This window comes from Chenopodium quinoa, unplaced genomic scaffold (assembly GCF_001683475.1).
Source record: "Chenopodium quinoa cultivar QQ74 unplaced genomic scaffold, ASM168347v1, whole genome shotgun sequence".
NCBI lineage: Eukaryota > Viridiplantae > Streptophyta > Magnoliopsida > Caryophyllales > Amaranthaceae > Chenopodium > Chenopodium quinoa.
This window is the reverse complement of record NW_018742393.1, coordinates 1,506,159-1,521,308: the sequence shown is the minus strand read 5'-3', so window position 1 is coordinate 1,521,308 and position 15,150 is coordinate 1,506,159. Positions and strand designations below refer to the sequence as shown.

The window sequence follows — 15,150 nt, the reverse complement described above, 5'->3', positions numbered from 1 at the left end:
TGAGAATGTTTAGCTAACGTCAAGGCTCAATAACCCCCAAAAATGAAGGTCCGTGTAAAATAGATTATTGGTTCGAAATTTCGAATCTCCCCCCAAAACAACATACCCACCCAAATTGACACTTGACCGCAATATTAAGCCCAAACCGATGGTCCAGAAGCCCAAATGCCTTCTTATTTATTTATTATTTTTTTTTTTTAAAGTTAAAATTCCAAACATGGTTGCCTAAACCTCCATCTACCATTCCACCACACTGTCTCTTCTCACTTTCTCTCTCCTCTTTTTCATCTTCCAAATTTGTCACTGTGATTTCAATTTCTGCTACTTCAAGCTCAATAATGGCGGAAAATGAGGTGAGTAAGGAACAACAAGCCCAACCCGACGAACTTTCCGATGCTCTTGACGATCTCTTTAATGGTGTTTCTACCATGATCAAATCCGAGCTTCAGGTTCACTTTTTCCCTCTTTTTATTTTTCATTTATTTTGCTGTTTTAGTATTTAGCATTGAAACAGCAGTAGTTCATAGAAAAGTTGTAGGATTACTAAATTCTTTGTTGATCTAGGGTTTATCAAATTCTCGAAAATTGATTTGAATTGATGATTGGAATTAAGTTTATTGGTTGATGAAGTTCGTATAATGATGATGATATTCGTATAGTGATGGATTGGTGGTAATTGCACGCTAGTAATTTCTGGAATTGCTGATTAATTTTTGGTTATATTGTTGTGCTTCATTTCTTTACCAACTACTTTGTATTACTTATGACGATTCATGTTAGCCAACCCGACTCTAAATCATTTTGGGACTAAGGCTTTATTGTTATTGTTGTTGTTGTTGTTGCTGTAGTAGTAGTTGTAGTATTGTTGCAATATATTAATTGAGCAAATTATTGAAGTTTACATGATTTGGTTTGTTGATTGGGTATCTGTTGGATGCATTTGAGAAGAAATTGGCATTGTTAGATCTCATTCATCTCAACAATAGCCCGTGGATTAGGAAGTGAGGCAGTATAATGGCTTGTTTTCTAGACTTATCCATTTCGGATTTCTTCTCTTGGACCAACATGAAAGTGTATTCATACAATGATACTACCTCTATAATTAGTCGTTTGAGTTAAGGGGTTGATTCTTGTAGATTTCAACGATTGATTTCGATCTTGTATCATAGTTATGGTAGCTCTTATGATAAATTTAAAATCACAATATACTTTGTATATTCATACTAATTTTATGTTGATCTAAATTAGCTAGCTTATGTTAGTACAAAGTACTTGTTATTATGAAGTATAACCATGATTTCCAAAAAATGAGTTAAAAGTTGGGATATGTTTGTTTTTACCTTTGAATTTTTGTATATGGTGCTTAACGTCTAAAGTTCAAAAATTGTTCCAATGGTTTAGGGATCAAACAACCTACTTGAACTTTTGGAGAAGATGAATCTTAAAGTTGCGGAAGAGTATAACAATTATGGTGATGTTGCTTCTGGCTTGAGGGTGTTTGTGGAACAATTAAAGCACAAGGGTGGTAATTTTGAGGGGTACATTCAGCAGATCGATGCTATAGATCAACAAGTGACAGAATTTGAAGCTGTAATTTCAATGCTTGACAAATATGTCTCTATGTTGGAAAAGAAAGTGCAATCTGCGTATCAGGTTCCACCATCGTAGTTATCAGGTTCCACTTCCAATATCGTAGTTACCGGGTTCCACTTCCACCATCGTATTTACCAGGTTTCACCATCGTAGTTATGGAGTATATCGGTATTTGTCAACAACCATTTGCTGACTTGTGTAAAAAAAAAAAAAAAAATTGAGTATTCAAACTCTTTGCTTATTTGTTTAGTAGTTTTCATTTTTAATTCTAGTATAAATGTGAAATTATAGAAGCATTTGTTTTGTGTGAGATAATGCTTCTGCATTAATCTCAGTTTTGTATTTTTTTTACGCAAAAGGGAAATATATTATATTACATCAAGGTGGAATAAACCACCTGCACAAAAGAAGGGTAGGTGAGAGCACTACTATGCTTCCCAAAGCTACCTTGAAGTTTAGTTATATTACACATTAAAGCAGTAAAGGCAGAAATATAAACTAGCCGATAGTTCAAAAAAAATTTCCTAACACAATTGCAGCTAGAGGTGTTACAGCAGTCACAAGCAGTAGCAGATTAAGTAGCAGAGGTGAGGTCTGGGATTTCTGCTGCATAATTCTCAAAGATGACTGCAGGAAGGTAATAGTAGGTCTCCTTCTCACCCTTCTTGACCTTTGATCTTCCAATTGCAGCAAGCCTGTCAGCAATTTGATTCACAGTTCTGCTTGTATGGAAGATAATCACAGTCCAGTTCCTATCCAAAAGGGAAGCAACATCCCTTATAATATTTCATAGATCATGATCCTTAAAAGAATCGGGATCCTTCAACATCTTGCGCAGAGCATCAGCATCTGTTTCTAGTTCTAAGTGCTTGATTTCCCTTTTCCAAGCTGTAAGTAGACCCTCCCTGATAGCTAATAATTCAGCAGCAGCTCCACTCATAGCATTGAAGTTTATGGCATATCTTTCCTGCCAGAGACCTTTGTTACACCTTATGACCCCTCCCCCACCCGCATTATCAAGTCCAATCCAAGAACCATCAGTGTTTAATTTGAAGAAACCCTTTTGAGGAGGGCCCCAGACTCTGGTAACTGGAGCACTAGAAGAAGGTCTATCCATAGTTCCCTGCTTTAAATTTAGAGAGAAAAGATAATCAACCAAGAACTTGTTGAAAGTAGATTGTATAAAAAACATTTTTTGCTCAAAAATAGCCATGTTTCTAGTTTTCCAAAGATGCCAAATGGCAACTGCAAATATGTTTTTCCAAGTTGAGTCCCTGGAAAGATTAAAAGCTAACCACTCTGCCAGATTTTAATTATAAAAAGAGTGTAAATCAAAAGTTGGAGAGTTATTTATTTTATGTAAATCTCAGTTTTGTAGTATGAAACTACTCCGATGGAATTGATTGTGCTAGTGTGAAGACGTATGTTATTGATCCTTTGTAATTCCATTATTAGAATTCTGCGTTTCTTTTGATATGCATTCACAGTTGTTTCCAGCCGTTTTTTTTGTTTGATATTCTACTAGTATTTGTTTCTATTTATTTATTTATTTATTCATTTCTGTTTTAACTTTTTCGTGAGACAATCACCAAAAACTTTTAAAAACAGAGGGTGTACAATTTCGATCTTTAATGATCAATAGATGTAATTCATGTAAATATTACTTGTATAATTGTAGTTAGTTTGATAAAAGAGTTTCAAATCTCCTATTTTTGTTATTGGTCTAGGTCTAACAAATTAATTTGTTGGAAGTATTTGATTTAACAACATTTGCCAATTCTTCAATGATTGCAATTTTACTAAATGAGGGTAAGATGGTTTCATTTGATCCACTTTGAAATCAAAAAAGAACTCAATACTAGTAATATATCTTTTGAGTAATTAAATACGAAGTAATTCGTAATAGGTCAATATTTTTTAATATTCTTTTAGAAATAGATAGTATGTTCTTTTCTAAAAAAAAATAAAAAATAAAAAAATAGATAATATGTTGGATAATTTTCAATTAACAAATTAATTTCACATGTGATACTCAATATTGGAGTATAACAAAGAAAAAAAGGAAAAAATATGAGAAAATCTAAGTTTATCCCGCTTGTTCATTACAAGGGCAAAACTGTAAACTTAACGATAAAAATGAGCAAAATCAGTTGTGGCAGTAATTTTACATTCACTACTTCAAATAAAATTTACCTTATTTTGCCTTATGATAAACGAAACTTATTTATCATTCACGGAAATTACTTTAAGGCGGCCTCCAAATATAATGCACAATTTTACTCCGTATGAAACAAGTCTTCCTGCAATCGAAACCCAAAGTAATAGCCCAAAATCCTCCATAATAAAAACTTTAAACGGAGGAATTTCTCTCTCCTCCCTTTCGACGATGGCGACAACCTCCACTTCCACCACCATGGATCCGCCTCCTCCTCCACCGCCGCCATCCTCAGACGCCGCCGTTGAAACCACCACTTCATCTCCTACTTCGTCTTCTTCCGCAGAAATCGAAGAAGCTCCAAAGGATTCATCAATGGCTCCTCCACCAAACCCTAAGATTTCCGTCGCCGAACTTCCGCCGCCTTCGTCTTCCGATGCCTCAGAGAAGAAGCCATTGGAGTCGTCTTCGAATAGTGTAAAGGAGAAAGTTCCAGTTTCAGTTCCTTACTCCGTTCCTCCATGGAGTGAAGCTCCTGCTCTTCCTTTCTTCCTCGAAGTTCTTAAAGATGGCGCAATTATCGATCATTATGACGTGTATTCTCTCTCCTCCTCTCTTTCTCTCTCTTCAATTCATTTGATTGATGCATTATATTGAATTTAATTCGTTTAATTTGATTTATTTTGAAAATTTTGTTAGGACGAAGAAAGGTGCATATATGTTTGGGAGGATTGATTTGTGTGATTTCATTCTTGAACATCCTACAATCTCTCGGTTTCATGCTGGTAAGTTTTTTGTGAGTTTAATTAATAATATGTTCTGTTTGAAATTGGAATTAGTTAGATTTTTTACTTTCCTTTAATTTAATTTATTGACATTACGATTAGAAGTCGTTCAACTTTGATTAATGTATCGTTTTAGCTTTCTTAGGCAGAATTTCGAGTTCAAGTAAACTTAAACGAGGTTAGGAGATTGAATACAGTAAAATATACAATTTCTAGGAGTTGCAGTCTTGCAGGAAGCAAATTGATAGCTGATTAGCATTATGTAATCAACCAGTATTTATTAGGGATCTAAGTTGCAGGTTGCATGTCATTGTGATTGATTTTTCGGTTTGAACTGTTGTTTAAATTTTTGATACCGGGACTTGTAATGATAGAACTCTGCACTTGATTCTCGGGGACATACCTGTACTATTATGCAGTGTGTTAATTTGACAACATCACCTTTTTACTTATAGTCCTACTTATGCTTTTTATATAATGTTGTTTATAACATGTATTCTCTTCCTTTTTTTTTTCTTCTATGCTAGTACTTCAGTTTAGAGGAGATGAAGCTGCATATATTTATGATCTTGGAAGTACACACGGAACATCTGTTAACAAAAAACAGGTATTGATTTGTGTGTACAACTTCCACTATGTATATGACTTGTACTTCAAGTTCCTTGTTGACAGTTGTTGTACTATACGATGAGTGATACTGACACACAATTTCTTGTCTTCTACTTAGGTAAGTAAGAAACAGTATGTGGAATTACGTGTTGGCGATGTCATCAGGTTTGGCCTGTGAGTATCTCTGCCTCTTGTGACTGCCAATTTATATTCAGTATGATCTTCATATTGCTCCATCCTATCTATCCCTTTATTCTTGTTGCACTCCCATTCTCATTTATTATTTTTTTCCCATAAAATGTGTTGCTTAGCCGGGCTGCAGGCTGCCTTACAGCTGAAGCTTCATATTTGTATAAATCCCCCTCTCCAATGGCCCCATTTTCCCCATCCCAAATTCAGTAAGGCTTACTTACAACCTCCTGAGATTTGACAAGGTGTGGAAGTTAGGGTTTGATTGTCCTCACCCCCTAGATGAAAGTGTCATGATAACCTTTTTGTTAAATTTTCTCATTAGTCATGTATTTTTGTCCAATATTCACACAACATATTCATGCTTGATTGTTGACAATAATGCATCTTGGGTATAGAGTTCATATGGCATATACATCTTACTACTTTCATTTCCTTATTTTTAACTGATACCTTTTTGTTTCTTTGTTTGCAGCTCTACTCGATTATACATATTCCAAGGTCCAGAAGAATTGATGCCTCTAGTAAGCCTTCATTCTATTATTTATTTATTTATCTAGGTTTCAATTAATTCTATGATTTCATTAAATTTTCCTGTTATACGTAGTAGTTTGTTTCAACTAGACCACAGTGGACTGTTTATGATCTCCTGGCCTTGCTGTTAGAAATATGAAGGTCTTGGGGTTGCGGGGAAGGGGAGGGGATATAGTTTAGCAAATAAGGTGTGGTTGACTGCCTTGTATGTGAAGTTTTTAGAAGCCTTCTAGCGACCACTACATTTTTATTGCCCGTTTAAGAATCCCATTGGTCAAACGCCAAAATAAAACCAACTTAAAGATGTGGGAAAAAGGTGAGGGTTGGGGGACAGGAGGGAAGCATATTCTTCTTCTTCTTTTTTTTTTTACTTGCCACATTTCTCATTTCATGCTTGCCAATGCATTAATTTAATCATATATCTCTTGTTATCGATAAGTAAAAATTTTAATAATTTGATTTTATGAAAGTATAAATCAAGATGAATCTATTATCTCACATGACTATAATTTTTCTTTATTGTAAATCATCATCGGGCTAAAGTCTAAATTTTGCAAGTGAAAAAAAAAGGAGGAAGTATGTCATAGCATGTGTTTTAGTGTTTTAAGTGACTGGATTAATATAGTTAGCCCTCCTCATTTCAAAATCATGTCAGATCCTTGCTTGCTTATACTATGGTAGAGGACAAGTGGATGAAAAGGTTAATAAGTAACCTACCATTGCATTTTTGTACATGTTTTGAATGAAAAGAGTGAATGTTGAAGTGTTGTAAACTTGTAATGACCATGAATGTATCCCCCTCCCTTGCTAATTAGCTATGCCTTTTCTTTTGTTCATATTGCTATGTTTTGGTAGAATATTGTGATATCCTTGTTTTTACTTGATATTCTTCTTATTGTTGGATATGGAGGTGTTTATAACCCCGGAAAACTATCAGATTAGTTTACTCTGAGTCTCAGACTGTTATTGGTTTTGATTTTTGTGAATGTAAAGGTCGTAATATACTTTGACTATCTTTTTGGCTTACTTGGTAAATTGAAGCCAGATGTTTGGTGCATGCGACCTTGCCATTAGCATTGTAAATTGAGCTTTTGTTCTACTATTTTGTACTAAAATGTATCAATCATTATCTTGTGAACTACACTTTACTTTAAGTAACTGACCACCAAGACTTTTTGCTCTTGAAATAGGAATGATGGTTTCCTCTTGACAAAGTTTCTTAGTTTGAACAATATGCAGACTGAAATTAGTCTAGCTACTTCAGATCTTTACTGAAAAAGGTTTATGGAATTATGAGTAGGTGTGCAAATTTGTGAATATACTCGCATAATTACATTATTTCATAATTGTTCCCCCTAGATTATGTTCCTAAATATTGCCTACTTATCTTGCTAGTTGAATCTTTAGCTCTTACTAGTACACATGCCATTTTAATGCTTATATCTCTTTTATGCTCTCTCTTTTGGTAGGAAGCCGACTTGTCAAGTATCAGGTATGCTAAAGATCGAGAAGATTCCCTTCGCAGGGCTAAAGAAAATGCATCTCATGGGGATGGTATTCTTTGGGGCATGAGAGAGGATGCTGTTGAAGAAGCTGAGGTTTGTTGAAATTATTTCTATGATTGTTTCAAATTGCAAAATAATGTGTTGTTGTATACTATTTCTTTGAGTAAATTAGAAAAACTATCAACGATATGAATACTTCATATTCAAGAATTATTTTGCAAATCCAAGTCCCAAATAAGTAGTATTTATTTTCTATGATTGTTTCAAATTGCAAAATAATGTGCTGTTGTATACTATTTCTTTGAGTAGAAAAACTATCAACAATATGAATACTTCATATTCAAGAATTATTTTGCAAATCCAAGTCCCAAATAAGTAGTATTTATTGTCCATGACCATGTTTAATGCAAAAGACTATCTTTAATAAAGACCAAGGTAAGGTCATACAAGCCGAGGCCTGCCAATGGCATCATTTTGCCTTGAGGTTAAGGATAAGAGCGAGATTAAGACATCATGTCATTGCCAATTAATGTTGAGGAAAGCTTGTAAGACCTATTTGGACACAACTTTAAAGTCTTGATAGGATCTTGATGTCACAAGACTGTAAAGTCTGGTCTTGATAGAAACTGTTAATGCACCTCCTTGGATAGCTTGAAAGTATTTTGGACCTTATAATATATGTCACACTCAGGGATTAACAGAAACCTATTTTGGATATTGGTTGAAATTTGAAAGTCTCAATGGAATTTTGAGAGGAGTCACTTCAGCTTTTCAATAAATTGTGGAGGTTTCTTATGGTCCTAATTAGCCACAGAGGCAACAATAGTGGACCAATAGTGTTTATTAAAGTTTAGCTCACACCTTCCATTTCTGAGACCATTCTGGAGGCTGGCTAAAGATTTCAAGAAGAACTTGAGGAAAGCCCCGTCAAGCTGCCCAATGAGCTCTGACATTGTATACGAGTACCATATCCGGGATTCATTGCTTGGAAAATGTCTTACACCTTTAGAATTTCTTGATATTGGACCGAAGTCTTCTTGGCTTATGAACACTGGCCAGTTTTACTTGGAGTTATGCATTATGGTCCCACTTGGAAGGCTACAAGTCAGTTAGGAGTTTCCTTTTGTAATGGCCCATAAATGTAGACATAAAAGTAAACCATCCTGGATTTCTTCAGTGGCTGTTGATGACTGGAAACCTTGTATTGGTTGCTTTGACATGTGGCTGTACCTTATGCTTGAAAAGATCCTTTACAAACATTGGTAGAAAGTATTGGGGCAAGTTCCCAGCTCTTAAGTGGCCCATAATTTTGGGTCTCACTTTGTCCATTTGGAGTCGTAGACCATGCACTGAAACAAAATGACCGCAGCAAGCACTTTTTATAGTCCATCCATGCTGTGAAACCATCCTAGGAACTTCTGGGTGAAAAATTATACTACCTTTGTTTACATTTTATCTTAACATTTACTATTTACACAGATTTTAAGAAAATCGATGGGAGGGTTGGTGGGTGTAAGAAAGAGGCGGTTAGAGTAAGAAAGAGAATGTAATAAGATGGGTGGGTGTAAGAAAAAAGTAGATAAAGTAAGAGAGAGTGAGTGGAAAGGTGAAGATATTGTTAGGTAAGAGGGGTCATGTAGTAAAAGAGGTTTTCAAAAATGGAATAATGTGGAAGTGTTAAGAACTTTTGGAAAGTAAAAAACCAAAGTGCCAGTAAAAAAAAAAAAAAAAAAAAAAAAAAAAAGAAACCAAATTGGAAAGTATTAGGATCTTTCGGAAAAGGAGGTAGTTTATATCATTCCCTGTCTTTATACCCATGTCCTAACTTATTAAAACCTACAGTATTGGATACTTGAATTTGTATCCGTATCTAAGTCTTGGTAATGTAGGGCAAGCCTACTATAGTTAACATTTCCTGCAACTCTTATAGCTCTTATAAGGACTCAATTTAAGAGTTTCAATGGAGTCATCAGATGGGCTAGAAGAAAACATAGTGGGAACAAGTTCACAACAGGAGTATGTGTATGTCTCATTGGAATTCAAGCAGCTAGTTACCTCATGTGGAATGCAAGGAATGGTGTTTTGTGGAATCACATTATTTGTTTTTAAAAATAGAGGTATACCTGTAGCAGCTCATTAAAGAGGATATTTAGTATAAAATTCAGTCTCATGACTCAGAAAATCAGGGCTAACAATAAAGATTGGTTTGAGTCACATTCACATTTTTGTAATCATGCTTTACTGTAAATATTTGTACAGGTATAACGTCTGGGTTGTCTTGTTCTGGTTATACTATTTGGTCCTTCCTAGAAGGTTTGGAAACACAGACCGAATTTTAGGTTGTAAAAACGTGCTGGTTCTGAACATGCTAAAGCTTATTAAAATTTCTTATGATTCTAATGAGGACTAGAAATTAAAAAAAAAAAAAAAATGTAAAAATAGGCCGGGCGATCTGGCGAAATTAAAATCGCTGGGCTCGCGCCCGGTCGAGCGAGATTAAGACTCCAAGTTCGCTTCCTCTCGCGCCTGGTCGGGCGGGTGCTTGCTCGATCGGGCGAATTTGACTCTTTTTCGATCTTTGTTCTCGCGCCCGGTCGGGCGGATGTTCGCCTGGTCGGGCGATTTATAGGCCAAAATCCTTCTTTCTCTCGCGCCCGGTCGGGCGCGCTACAGCACTGTGAGTCCGATTTTTCCTTCTTTTCTTCAAAATTTGGCTAACTCTTTTTCTCTAACCTGTAGGGCTAGTTGAGGACCACAAGGGAGGACCACATTTCCCCTTGTTCGCCAAGCAAAAGCCCTCCCCACTAAGCATACGCCACATGGCTGCCCTTTGCCTTGGGCAACAAGGGTGCCTTGTAGGCTGCCCTTGTTCTCTCGGCTAGGCCAACAAGCATAGCAGGCCTGCTTGCTTGCTGCTGGGCGCTGCTTGCTTGCGGGCTGGCCTTTCGGCTAACAGCTAGCGCTACTAGCACGCATGCTAGCTTGGCCTATGCGAGGGCTTGTGCTGCGATAGCACGCCTAGCCCTGCATGCCCTAGGAAGTATGTCTTGCTTGTGTAGGCTGATTAGGATGTTTGATAGACGAAATGCTATAGTTTTTTCCAAGGCAGATGCATGCATTAACACATATTCGTGTCTTTACTAGAGAAGATGGGATGTTTTTTTTTGTTTGCCAAACAGTACATTGGAATGTTAATACATGCTAAAAAGGCATGACACAGTTTATTAGAAAGCTGAAAGAATCAAGAGACAGAAAACTATATGATAAGAAATTCCTTGTACTCCTTTCACAAGATTGTTACACTTTCCTTGTTTCGCTGTTTCACAAAGATTGTTACACTTCACTTTTTCTAATGCTTTGTTACTCGTACTTCTTTAGCCACTTTTCCCCTACTTAACGTTTTTTTTTATTCTTTTCTTACAGCATTCCACTACATATGTTTTTTTTTTAAAAATTCTTTCTCTTACAACATTTCACTAATTAAATTACTGTATTTTTTTTCTTACAAACATTCCACTACTTCATGTATTTTTTTTTTCTTACAAACATTCAACAAGTGAACAGTAACAACCTTTGTGAAAGGGAGAGACTTGCTAATAATTTTACTACAGCTTTCTTTTTTTTTTTTTTATTTTTTTTTAAATTATATATATATATAAATATTATTCTTCTATCTGTCCCTCTTTCTTCATGTATGTTTAAATTTTTTTCAGGATGATGGTGATGAGATAACATGGCAAAATTACAAAGGAGAACTCACTGAAAAGCAACAAAAAACTCGGGAGAAAGTCTTGAAGAGAATGGAAAAGGTTCAACATGCAGATCAAATTTTATGGTTTCATTCCCATGTCAATTACTTGGATTTTTTTTATTTTTGCAGGCACTATATTGCTTTAGTTTTATGTTTCTGTTAATGAGGGCGGTAGGGATAAATAGCCTCAGCATGTGCAGTATAATAATTCTCCTGGAAATTTTGCATCTCAAACCTTTATGAATCATATATTGCTTTTTTTGTTGACCCTTTTCTGCAATGGAGGTTTTATGACGTGAGAATAGAATGAGAAATATCCCTGTTGTGTTAATTGTTTTACTACTTTCGCTGTAGATCGCACATATGAAGAAAGAGATGGCTGCAATCCGTGCCAAAGATATATCCCAAGGAGGGTTGACTCAGGGACAACAAACTCAGATTGCTCGGAATGAGCAAAGGATATCACAGGTTTGACAATCATATCTTGTTGAATATATGCTTCAGATTTTCTGAACTCTTTTGGAAAAAATATTCTCTATATATAGATACTGGTGGGGCTCAAGAGTTTTCTCTAGAACTTATTTTCGTTCTACTTTTCACAGATACTGGAGGAGCTCGAGAGTTTAGAAGAAACATTAAATGACAGTATTCGAGAAAGTATGGGAGCACGTTCTGGGAAGTCATCTCGTGGGAAGCATAAGGGATTTGCCGAAGATGAGGATGAGCTTTTGAGGTAAATATTCTTGAGGTGATTTGAGTCAACTGTGCTGCACACTACAGCGTTGGAGATGTAGCTCTTTTTTTTTTTTTTTATATGGAAATGAAATTATGGTTGATGATTTCTCACAAATTTGAATGTTTAGTGATGATGATGAGTTTTATGACCGAACAAAGAAGAAATCGGGTAGCAAAGCGACCGATGCACAATCAGTTGAGACGGCTGATTCTCTTTTGGATAAGAAAGAGGCATTGCTGGATGAAATTGATGAGAAAAATAAATTGCTTCTGGAACAGAAGCATAAGGTATTGGAACCTGTGGTTGAACAAGATACGGGGGATGTGCTTGATGCCTATATGTCTGATCTCTCAACTCAGCTTGGTAAGTTTTCTTTTCTTGATATCCTCTTAAGGCATATTTGATATATTTTTAAAAGGGCTGTTGTCACTGTCTCTCTGAATGCAACCGCTAAGTAAACAAATGATAATTATTTTGGTCACCTACTGACCTTTTCTCAACTCATGGATGATTAAGGAAATGCCAAGTTAAAAGTAAATGCTGAATTTTTCCAAATCAACTTATAGTGTTATTAAGTTGTTTTTGCATGCTTATGTGGTATTCAATATTAGTTGGTAGACATGGTTAATGGCAGTTCGGGTCAAGGTAATTGTCGGTCAATACAAGTTTGGGTCATTAAAGGGTTTGCTTTATAATGGATAAGATTGGCCAAAGTAGGTTCATAGCAGGTTGGTAGTGGGTGGGCAGGCCAATAAACGAGCAAGGAAAAATAAAGTTAGGGGAGAAAACAATTAAGTGAACTTGAAACCGTACATTTTTCTTTTTTTTTTTTTTTTTTTTTTTTTTTTACTGATCATAACTATTTTCTTTTCCAAAATCATTGGGCTACCATTTTGGCCCTATATCTACGCTGTCCTACTAAAGGCCTTTAACTTTGACACTAAAAATATATCTATTGGGTTGCCCTGCCTATTTACCAGGTCTATTTGTAAGGACTTAGAAAATTGCAGTATGAAGGATTTCCAGGATGAATCTAAGTTATCTGTAACACTATAAAACCATGATGATGTTTTGCATTGTGGCAACACCTGTAAAATTCTCAGAATGTACATTCTCATGATGCATAATTGTACACTAAGAAGGCCATTCTTATATTGTATTAATTTGTTATATAGAAGCAAGTTGGCTACAATTTGTCTTACTTTAGTGTTACTATTTTATTTCAACCTTGCTGACGGTTTGTATTTATGTTTAGTTATTGATAAGACTGTGCAAGTTGAGAAGGATATATCTTCCCTCCAGAAAGAATTGGATAGGATAGTTTACCTGCTGAAGATAGCTGACCCTACTGGAGAAACTGCTAAGAAACGGGCGACAACACCCAAGGAGCTTAAGTCTAAAGAATCTGCATCTTCTAGTTCTGATGTTAAGAAACTTGAGAAATCCAAAGTTGGACAAAATAGCGCCAGTCAGACTGAAAAGCCTGTTAGTAGTTCTGCAGATCAAGTAGCTCCTGGTGTGATTAAAGAAGTAAGCGAGGCATCAAAATCCAAAGAGAATGTAACTGATGCAACAGAAAATAAACCAACTACTTATAAAATTGTAAAGCCTCAGTGGCTTGGGGCAGTGGAGGCCAGGGATAGTAAAGAGAGCCAACTAGAGAAACGATCCGACACCGATGAGGGTGATGAGACTGATGACTTTATTGATTATAAAGAGAGGAAGAAGATTTTAGAAACTGATTCTGAACCTAGAAAGAAGCCAGAGTCTGATTTGGAAAGTGCTGCCCCAGGTCTTATATTACGGAATAAGAAGCCAGCTGAAGTGAGTGAGGGACCTGAGGGTCAAATGTCAAACCCATCAATTCCTGAACCTATAGGAACTGATATGAATGTGGAAAATGCTGTTGCTCTATTGTTGAAACACAAACGAGGAATCTATACAGGGGAGGAAGAAGCAGACCTCAGAAGCCATGGCAGAAAAGCTCAGAAGAAATCTGGGCAAGATAATAAAAGGGCTAAACGGGTGCTAGGCCCTGAAAAACCTGCTTTTCTGGAGAAACGTCCAGAGTCAGACTATGAAACATGGGTTCCTCCAGAAGGTTAGCTATCTATCCATGTGTCACTGTTGATCTCATATCTATTGATGGTTGTTTGTGCTGATTGTGTGTTTCTAATACCTTATGCAGGACAATCAGGTGATGGCCGAACATCATTGAATGACCGTCTTGGTTATTGATGGGAGCTGTATGTGCACAATTTTAGTATCAGTTTTGCCTTACAAGCACATAATTGACCTGGAGAGATTAAGATTCATAATTAGATGCTTGAGCATCTTGACCTTGCCACCATTTTCTTACAGCCTGGCCTATGATATGGATCTCCCTTTCGGACTCTAGCAATGGCTCCCCTACCAATGAATGGCTGAAGCAAAATACAGGATGCTTTGTATTCGCATGTTTCACATAGCTGTGACGTCCTGATGGCTGATGTTTGTCTTTTCTGCCTCTCAAAGACCTGCAACTTGGAATGACTCCCGCCATTAACTTTTAAAGCTTTTGAACAAACAGGGATAGGTACATTATTGAGATAGTTTAAGAGAAACTGGGTTTGCTGAAACCAAGTTAATTTTTGGTTGTGTGAGCAAGATGAGAATGATGAAGGGCGTGTAGACAACAGTCTACTGTATATCTTTGTAATCAGAGATTTAGAGCTTTATTTACTATGAATATATAATAGTAACAATTTTTTTTTTTTTTTTTTTTTTTGTTTTCCATTTTACTGTACTTTAACATGCTTTGACAGATGATCTTCATAGAGGAGTGTGTTTTTATAAATTCACTAAAAAAAATAAAATTATATTACATAATCTTAGTAGTTGAGCTTGATAATGCTTTATTATCAATAAATTATTTATATACAAATATTATTAAATTAAGGTTGAATGTTTAAATTTAGGTCACAATTGTTCTACCTTGTCCAAAACTAGTCGCAATAAGATTAATTACGGAGTAAGTTTTTTAATTGTAAAGCACTTATGATTTACTCTCTTCGTTTCAAAATAATTGACACACCTAATTTTTTTTATTTTGTTATCAACTTTGACCATTTTTTATTGCTATTATATAAAATGAAATTTTAATAAAAACTTGATATTCCAATAATATACGTTAAAATAAATCGAACAACTTATTTGATGAATTAACTCAATTAAGACATCCTCATATTCATGTAAAAGTTGAATATGTATTTTGATGAATAACTTTACTTCTCTAATCTCTTTTTCTGATCTGC

General features: G+C 35.6%; 2 protein-coding genes across 2 annotated transcripts; both read left to right on the top strand.

Annotated features, from left to right (window-relative positions):
* Positions 1 to 198: 198 nt before the first annotated feature.
* Positions 199 to 1,908, top strand: LOC110703233 (biogenesis of lysosome-related organelles complex 1 subunit 2-like). Its single transcript, XM_021881006.1, has 2 exons — positions 199 to 449; positions 1,402 to 1,908. The coding sequence occupies exons 1-2, from the start codon at positions 339 to 341 to the stop codon at positions 1,666 to 1,668; spliced, it is 378 nt and encodes a 125-aa protein (XP_021736698.1). The 5' UTR covers positions 199 to 338; the 3' UTR covers positions 1,669 to 1,908.
* A 1,902-nt stretch (positions 1,909 to 3,810) lies between these two features.
* Positions 3,811 to 14,673, top strand: LOC110703224 (kanadaptin-like). The gene is made up of 12 exons (XM_021880994.1): positions 3,811 to 4,344; positions 4,448 to 4,533; positions 5,061 to 5,140; positions 5,261 to 5,316; positions 5,807 to 5,855; positions 7,335 to 7,463; positions 11,084 to 11,179; positions 11,476 to 11,589; positions 11,724 to 11,854; positions 11,985 to 12,220; positions 13,113 to 13,958; positions 14,046 to 14,673. The coding sequence occupies exons 1-12, from the start codon at positions 3,860 to 3,862 to the stop codon at positions 14,093 to 14,095; spliced, it is 2,358 nt and encodes a 785-aa protein (XP_021736686.1). The 5' UTR covers positions 3,811 to 3,859; the 3' UTR covers positions 14,096 to 14,673.
* The last annotated feature ends 477 nt before the right edge of the window (positions 14,674 to 15,150 follow it).

Bases quoted from the DNA above. Each gene is read 5' to 3' on its own strand.
- LOC110703233 (XM_021881006.1), top strand. From the start codon at position 339: ATGGCGGAAAATGAGGTGAGTAAGGAACAACAAGCCCAACCCGACGAA. The intron at 450-1,401 runs GTTCACTTTTTC...CCAATGGTTTAG, and splicing joins TGATCAAATCCGAGCTTCAG to GGATCAAACAACCTACTTGA.
- LOC110703224 (XM_021880994.1), top strand. From the start codon at position 3,860: ATGCACAATTTTACTCCGTATGAAACAAGTCTTCCTGCAATCGAAACC. The intron at 7,464-11,083 runs GTTTGTTGAAAT...AATTTTTTTCAG, and splicing joins ATGCTGTTGAAGAAGCTGAG to GATGATGGTGATGAGATAAC. The intron at 13,959-14,045 runs GTTAGCTATCTA...TACCTTATGCAG, and splicing joins AACATGGGTTCCTCCAGAAG to GACAATCAGGTGATGGCCGA.